Source organism: Myotis brandtii, unplaced genomic scaffold (genome assembly GCF_000412655.1).
Source record: "Myotis brandtii unplaced genomic scaffold, ASM41265v1 scaffold181, whole genome shotgun sequence".
Taxonomy (NCBI): domain Eukaryota; kingdom Metazoa; phylum Chordata; class Mammalia; order Chiroptera; family Vespertilionidae; genus Myotis; species Myotis brandtii.
This window is the reverse complement of record NW_005356712.1, coordinates 142261-150628: the sequence shown is the minus strand read 5'-3', so window position 1 is coordinate 150628 and position 8368 is coordinate 142261. Positions and strand designations below refer to the sequence as shown.

The 8368-nt window shown below is 66.8% G+C and overlaps 1 protein-coding gene across 4 annotated transcripts in view; it reads right to left on the bottom strand.

Annotated features, from left to right (window-relative positions):
• Positions 1–8368, bottom strand: part of GRAMD1B (GRAM domain containing 1B) — an 81523-nt gene that overhangs the window by 34110 nt on the left and 39045 nt on the right. For all 4 annotated transcript variants that reach the window (XM_014537659.1, XM_014537657.1, XM_014537656.1 and 1 more), the window contains one exon: positions 3960–3980. In XM_014537659.1, the coding sequence (XP_014393145.1) occupies positions 3960–3980 (21 nt within the window). The remainder of the gene's footprint in view (positions 1–3959; positions 3981–8368) is intronic.

Genomic DNA, 8368 nt, shown 5'->3' with positions numbered 1-8368 from the left:
AGGGGGAGGAACGGGCAGGGCCGTCAGCCCCAGGGGTTAACAGCGGCCCCTTCCTGTGCTCCCACCTCACTGCCCCCCACTCCACCCCCATGCACACTTCATCCCACAGAGCGTTGCTCTGTCTTCTACCTGCCGGACGTGCCTGGCCTTCCCTGGATGGGCCTTCTCGCCACCCAGAAGCCAGCCTCCGACCCTCACCAGGGCACCAGGCAACAGGCTCTAAGTCTGGGGCAGCGGCCAGCGTATGGGCGCCTGTTCTCTGCCTCAGACATGCTCCTTCGGTGGGTTGCCGAGCAGAGGACTGACCCCAGGAGAGGCGAGGCAGCGGAGGACAGCACCTCTGCCACCCGAGGCACAGGACGCGGCACCTCGATGCGCCCATTGCGCCAGCAGGGCTGGGGGCGGGGACACCTGCGCCCTCCGCCGCCGGCTCAGCCCCCCGCCCCTGCTGACACTCACGCCTGCTTCTGCGTACCCCGTCTCAGGCCTACGGGGCTGCACCTCCCAAGCTGGGCCTCCATGAATGAAACTGGACGGTCAGGTGGGGGGACTACATGTCACCGGTCCCGGGGGGACTTGGGACGACCTTCCACCTCCCTCTAGACCTGAACAGCCCAGCTGGGGAGAAGCCACTTCCACGCCTCAGCCTTCCCACGTGGCCCTGAGCCCAGACACTCCCCGTCGGGGTCCACTCTGTAGGCCGAGGGGCTTTGTCATCCTGGCTAAATAGATAAAGCAAAATGTAGACGAGAGACAGACGAGGGAGGCGCTGAGGGGTGGCAGGGGTGCTGGGCACGTCTCACATCAGACCCACATCTCGCGGCCTGAGATGTCCCCGCCATGGTCAGCAGCCTGCGTGACTCCCACTGTCCTGGACCCGGCCAGTTTGTCTGTCCTGGACCCAGCCAGGTGTTCATGTCCTTGAGGCCCGTCCTGCCTCTGCCGGGTGCAGGATGGGCCTCAGGCAGCGGAGGTGGTGACACCGTGGGGCCAGGGAGATTCTAAAGAGGCCTGTCCTTCCCAGAGGTCAGAGGTCAGAGCCCAGCATCGGGCAACCCAGGGGCTGGGAAAAGGGCTGAGCAGACCAAGGGGAAACAGGACCAGGTCAAAGCCACAGGCAGGGCAAGGGCCTGCCCACCTGTGACGGACGGCTGGGAGGCAGCTGTGCAGGCGAGGGGCGGGCTGACCTGGAGCTTCCGGGTGGGGGTTGCACACAACACACAGACACAGGTGATGTGCGTGATGCACTGCACGAGCTCGATGTCAAGCGGCCGAGGGCGCGTGGGGGGGGGGGGGGGGCGCATTCTCCGGGGGCGGGAGTGCGTTCTGGGGAGGGTGGGGCTCCCAGGCGCAGGGATGCAGGTGGCTCTGGAAACAGCCAGGTCGGAGCTTCCCGGTCGCAGGGGGCAGTCACGCCAGGGAGCAGCCCAAGGGGCATTGGTGCCGTCCGAGGGGCGTGTGGGGTGACGCCTGCTGTGCGGCCCGGCACCCCAAAGTGGGCAAGCCCAGCCAGAGCCTTGGTCTCGTGCTCAGAAGGGGCAGGGCTTTAATGGCAGGAGGGCGGGAGGGTCCTGGGTTACTTGAAGCCGGGCTCTCCCCACTGCGGCAGCTGCTGGTCACTCTTTAGATGTCAAACATGAAAAACAAAGCTACGCCAGACACAGCTCCTGGCGCCTGCAGCTCGGCCAGCAGCCAGCGGGAGGTCCCTGTCTCAGCTTCTGCCTGCCTCCCAGTGTCTACCCGCTATTCTGTCTCCCTCCACCACGTCCTCCGCTCAGCCTCTTGGGAGTTCAGCAGCCCCAGGGGCACATCTGCCTGGCGCCCCTCCATGGGGGGTTGGGGCAGAGGAAGAGGGAGCATCGCAGATGGCCCAGGACACCTGCCCACTGAGAATCTGGAAGGACCTCCTGTGACAGCCGGAGCCGGAGGGGAGGCAGCAGCGGGTCCCTGCCCCCGGCTCAGCCGTCCCTGTGCACGGGGCCTGAGGGATGATCGGTGATGGATGGAGAGTTCACCTGAGTCTGTCATTCACTGGGGGTGGGGGGCAGGGGCGGAGGGTGAAAGGAGACGCCTGAGGGTTGACAGAGGGGGAGAGGCCTGGGAACCAGTATCCGGGACGGTTCTATAAGGAGGGCAACGCCTCTGCAGGTGCAGGCTTTGGGATGCGGGCTCCAGCCCGCCCTCCTCTGCTGCCTCTCACCCTCTGCCACCAGGGCCTCCCAGCCCAAGGCGCAGGCACCGCTGGGCGCTCCACACCAGGTCTCAGGGTGGGGCTGAGGGAGGAGAAGCAGGCGAGAAGACAGAAGGGCAGGGTCACGTAAAGCCTGCTGGGATCAGAGAGCTCGAGGGCCACCAGGAGATGGGAAGTCGGAGGGAAGAGGTAGAACAGGTGGGGGAGGGGGTCAGCGGAAAAGTGAGATGACACAAAAGCAGAGCGAGGAGAGGAGAGAGCAGAGCAACGGGAGGAGGACCTGCAGGGGCCACTGTCCCCAGGTCCCCTCAGGGCACTGATTTTGCAACATGGCTCAGAGGAGGGGAGGATGCTGAGGTCCGCTCAGCCCTGGAGAGCGCCCTCCCCGACCTCTCTGTGCTCAGGAGCTTCCCTCTCCTCAGGACAGGAGCTGAGGACAGGAGCTGAGCTCAGGAGCGGAGCAGGGAGGGGTGCGGGTCCAAGGCGCAGGGTGGGAATGAAGGGATCAAGCTGCTTGCCCCCCCCCCCCCCTGTCGGCTGCCTCTGCCTCTGCGTCAACTCCCCTCCCAGCAGCACAGCCGGGGCATCTGTCCCCTTTGCGCTGGTTGGGGGGAGGGGGGCAGATAACCAATCCATGGAGCCGCCCAGGGACAGGCAGCAGGCAGGCCTCGCGCAGCAGCCTGCAGCCCCAGGCTCCCGGACACGTGCCTGACATGGGGTCACCGAGCTGCATGGCAGAGCATCTCCCTCCTCCCTGCACACAGGCGATTCTGACCCGTCCCTGCCTTAACCCCACGCCTCTCCTCCACCCCGTCCCCACCGTCCCCTCCCAGGGAGCCCTCCCTTCCGGCATCCGCAGCCACCTGTCCCACACCTTCTCCGGCCGTAAACCTGCCGAACCGAGCCTGGGTGGGGACCAGGGAGGGACGGCATCCTGACCCGGCAGGACAGGTGTGGGGACGGCAGGCTCGGCGGTGACACAGGTGCCTGAGCCAGGCAGGCCAGGCCATGGTTGCAGGCCGCCACCCCTGCCCGGGCAGCCCGGGGCGGAGCACAGCCCGAGGGCCCGCTGAGACCAGCCAGGGGCTCCTCAGGGCACCTCAGCGCCCCATGCCTGTCCATCTGCCTGGGGCCGTGGCCTTTGCAGGGCACGCGTGCTCCCAGCTTCTGGGCGTGGAGCAGCTGGTGGGCACCCACGGACACCCAGGCTGCACCCCAGCCCCCAGCACAGCGCATGCCTCCCGGGAGGGGCACACCCCTGGGCGTCAGAGGTGTGCCTGGAGGGGCAGGAGTTTAAACCCTTTCATGCCACAGTCTCTCTACCACTGGGGGGCGCGTTCTGGCTGCATTTCTCCCAGCTCCACGGCCTACGTTCTGATTCCAGAAGTCTGTCTGGTCTTCCCGACTGGCCTCCAATAAGTCCAGAGGAGCTTTGCCCAGGCGGCTAGGCAAGGACGGGGTCCACACTCCTTGGTCTCCTTGGCACACGCTCCCCGCCCCTCAGCCCAGCGCGACCCGGCCACTGAGACCACTGCAGCTGGGCTGGTGGAGGGCTGTCCGGGAAGAGGCCCACCCCCCTCGCCCCTCAGCATGCTGCAGGCCTCAGGCCGCCCAGCTGCTCTCTATCCCCATCCCCGTCCCCATCCCCGTCTCCATCCCCGTCCCCGTCCACGTCCAAATCCACGTCCACGTCCACATCCACGTCCAAAGTCCACGCTCACGTCCCCCCGCCCCACATGCACCGATAAGAAGAGAAGCGGGTACTTACATTATACCAGCTCTGGCTTTTCTGAAAGGACAAAACAGAAGAGAAGGTACGTTAGTCAGGGGAGGTGGTGGCACAGCCGGGGCATTCCCGGCTGCAGAGGGCAGGCTACACAGACAGCAGCGCGGGCGGGGGCGGGGCCCAATGCAGCTGCAGGTTCCCGTGGCTGCAGGAGGGGCCTCCTGGCGCAGCCCATGCTGGTGGCTCCGCGCGGGGGACAGGCAGTGGCAGCACCAGCCAGAGCTCAGCTGGGGGAGTCGACCTCATCAAAGATTCTGATGGGGAAGGGATGCGTGCAGGCATCCGAGACTGTCCCCAAGGGCCCTGACCAGAAGCAGAGCACAGTGGAGCCCCGCCACCTTCCGCCAGGCCAGCCCTCTGGGGCAGGACAGGATGCTTCCGTGCAAGGGACGCGAGGGGCCGCCTAGAAACTCCTTCCCGCTGCGCTGTCAGCGAGCAGATGAGGCCGCTCCCGCTCCCGCTCCGCAGCTGGCTGGGCCTCACTGGTGCAGCAGGAGCAAGGTAGAGCACGTCCCTGCTACCTGGCCCCCCAGCCTAGTGGGGCCATAACTCAACACCAACAAGCCCAGTCCCGCGCCAGCTCCAGGATTCGGGCGTTCTCCGTGCCCCGCCCGGGCCAAGGGGCTCATCCTCTGGGCAGCGGGAGGTTCTCCGGGAGAGGAGGGAGCTAAGCTATGCCCTGTCTGCCTCTGAGCTCGAAGGCTGGGGTCCTTCACGCACACCCCCCGGGGGGACAGCAGAGAACACACATGCACACGGCATGCACCTGCCCGGGCCTCGTCCTCCGAGGCTGACCCTGGGCTGAGACGGGCGCTGGGGTGCTTCCAGGTTTAGAAAGCTGGCCCGGGTGTAATTCAGGTGAAGAGCCACCGGGGAGAGGGGAGCGTCTTCACTGTGCGCAGACGTCGGCCCCTGAGCACAATGAACACCTCTGTCCCCCTCCTGGGTCTCAAGGGCCCCACTGTCTAAGGGGAGAAGGTGGTGTGCCTGGGGGTGCAGGGCGGGTGTGTGCCTGTGGTGAGGACAGCAGGGTCCTGTGACCTCCTGCGGCCACCAGCTCTCCCACCAGAAGAGTCTGCAGACTCGCCACCTCCACTTGGAAGGGGCGCGTGTGAGCAGAGGGACAGGGGTGGGTGGTGCCGCCCCTGGTGGGTTTGTTTCAGCCTCACACCTGATCCCAGTGGCCAGGATGCGGCCAGAGGAGCAGAGGGCACGGCAGGCCCTCACCCTCTGCAGGGTGCTTGCCAAGGCCACTCCCAGACAAAGGCTGTCACCTCGGCCCATGGGGAAGTCACAGGCCCCCACAATGGCCTCGTCTCCCCCTCCTCCGAGGCCTTGGCAGGTCAAGGAGCCAAATCGGAACATCCGAAACCACCTGTCATCCCTGCGGACTCGCGGCCACCGGGGGCCCGGCCCTGGGACTGGAAGTCAGCCCGTCAGCGTGTCAGCACCGGGCCACGTAGTCCTGCTCCTGCCTGCGCCCAGGGCATGAGGCTGGGCAGATCCGCAGTAAAACACACGTCCCACCCGGGGAGGCGAGCCCTGGGAGCTGCAGCCTCGACGGCCAGTTTGCCTGCATTTTATCACGCCCAAGCCAGGTCACCAGACACCGCCTCGCAGCCGAGAACACTGCCACGGCCCCAGCTCACCCCGTCCTCCTGCGTGTAAGACCTGGGAGGAGGCGCAGCAGGGCAGCGGGCTGGGTGGGCACCAACACCCTTTCTGGCCGCTGCTGTGCGTTCCTCCTCCTCCTCCGGTGAGGGGAGCAGGACAACATTCTCTCTTCCTGTCCTGCCACCCAATGCCTGTCCCTTCTGAGCCTTTACAACAGAGGTCCCCCGAGGGCCGCGGCTGCAGCCAGGGGCCCTGCCTCCTCGCTGCCTGCTGTGGCCCTTCGTGGGGAACATCTGCTCTTTGAAGGGAGTGAAGGACGTGTTCTCAGGCAGGGACATGTGAGATGCACCATCAAAAGCAAGTTCTGTCTTGCCTCTCAGCGTGAGCCGACCCCCCATCAGCTGCTTCTGAGCAGCTCCTCCCTGGCCACTGAGGCGCCCGGGGAAATGGGCCCACCCTGTGCCTCTCCCACGGAGCCCCTGAGCACCCCGGGCAGGAGTCCCGGACTCTGACCCGCCTCTGACCCCGAGCTCTGCTCTCCAGGACTGAGCCCTAAGGGTGGCCCAGCCTGAGGGGCAGGGAAGCCAGAGGGGCCGCGGGCATCCCTGGGCAGGAGGGAGGCTGCCGTGTGTGGGCTCACGGAAATGCCCCTTCTTGGCCAGAGGCCGGGGAGGGATGGAACCACGCAGCGTGGAGAGGGCTCTGCTGGCGGGTTCTCCGTGGAACGGGCAGAAGGGGGAGGAGGGTCAGGAGAAGTACCCAAGACAGGGCTGCTGGGAGCCGGGGAGCCGAGGGGCCCACTCGCAGCCCCACCTGGAGGGCAGGCGCCTGGGGCCCCCAAGGCCTTGCAAACAGCCAAGCTGCTGAAACAGCTCCCCTGGGCGGGGCCGGGGCCTGGCCGGTGGGCGTAGGCAGCAGCGGCCCAGGGCTCTGCTCTAACAGCAGCGAGGAGAACAAACAAGTTCTCACTTTGATCAGGTTAAGTCTGTCGCACTGGAAAGGAAACCACAAACACTAGGAATGAAAAGCAGGGGAAGGAGCCCAGAGACAGGGCCGGCAGAGGTGCCCAGCGCAGGGCGGCGGCCACTCCAGGCCAGGAAGCCGGAGGCACAGGAATGCCGCAGGCGCCTCCTAGTGGCCCCGAGCCAGCACTACAGCGCGAAGCTGGAGGCAGCAGCAGCTCAAGGGTCCTGGGAAATGGACATGCCCCTGCCGCCTGCCACCTGCCGCCGGTCAGTGCTGCACCGGTCAGCCTCACGAGTAGGACAGATTCCAGAGAGGGACACTGCTGACCAGCAGGTCCGGCCCTGCACTGACACGGGCAGGGAGAAATGGAGGCCCCGAGAAAGGAGGCCTGGCCCCGCACGAGGCCTGGCTCCGGGCGGGAAGCACTCTCAGTCCTGCCTGGATGCGGGGTCACCTCCTCCGTGAGGTGGCTGCGGGCCGGGCATGGGGCTGGTGGGAAGGCAGTGGCACTAGCTCTGGCTGCTGGGTCCCAGGCCATGGCCACATCTGTCCACCCGAGAGCCGGCTCCCCGAGGGGCCTGTCCCCCACACAAGCACTCTCCGCTCCTCTCCGCCTCCCCCTGCAGCTTTTCCTCACTCTGGGCTCCAGGCCCCGCCCTGTGCAGAACCGGATTCCTACCAGACCCTGCGGCCACACGCATGTCCCAGAGCGCCCGCTGCTGCCACTGCGTGGTGGGCACGCTCGCCGCGAGTCAGTGTGACTCTAACTGCACTTGGAGGCTGTGGTGCTGGTGGCGATGGCCGTGATGGTGAGAGAACCCGGTGGGGAGGCGGCTACGAAAGCCGGGAACTCAGAGTGTCCCCGGGGCCAGGCGCTGCCTCAGCCCGGCTCTGCGTCCCTTGTCCCCTCCCTCTGAGGCTCCGTAGGGAAGGGGCAAGACTAACACCCAGTCCACGCTCAGCGTGCCCCCCCCCCCACAGGGCCTCTCCAGAAGCTCAGAGTCCAGCCTGGCTCAGGGCTGCCCCCCCACTCACACAGGGTCTCCTGCCTCTGGCTTCGGGGAGCACCCCTCCTCCCGGGCCCAGCCCGGCGTGGCTGTGGGTAGCCGGTGGTCTCCAGCTCCCTCCCAGACCGTGTCCTGCCCAGGACGGAGCCTGGTGCTCACACTCCTCCACACCTCCTGCAGGACCCACTCAGGATAGTCCGCACTCCCGGGCGCTCGCCTCGTCTGACAGGCGACGGGAGGGGCCCAGGAAGTGCCTGGTCACTGAGGACACCAGGAGGCGCCTCGCTGGGCACCGGGCGAGAGGGTCAGGAAGCGAGAGCTGCACCCTCGGGGGAAACCTGTGCCGAGGCTGAGGGCAGAGCAGGGATGGAGCACCTGATGCCCACGCGGGCAGCACCTGCCGCTCCCCACCAGAGGAGAGGGGCTCAGGAGGGGAGGACAGAGGCCACCTCACAACCTGTGGCCCGACAAGCCTGCCCTGCCCCCTCCCACCAGGGCTGCTCTCGGCCCAGGACGCACTGCAGGACCAGCCTCTCCTGGGCAGGGACAGCAGCTGTCCCCTCCCCCAAACCCTGACAGAGCTGAGACCATGACTGTCAGCCTGGCTTTCTCTTCCTCAGGCTCCATCCACCCCCTTCCTCACGGGTGTGTCCCCGGCCCTGCCATTCTAGACCACCCCCCCCCTGCCTCAGGGGTGTGCCCCCGGCCCTGCCATTCTAGCCCCCCGCCGCTCCCCTCCCCTGTGCCCATGGTCCTCGGCCTCTGAGGTCCTGGGCCTGAGCGGACTCCGGCGCCGCCTCCCTG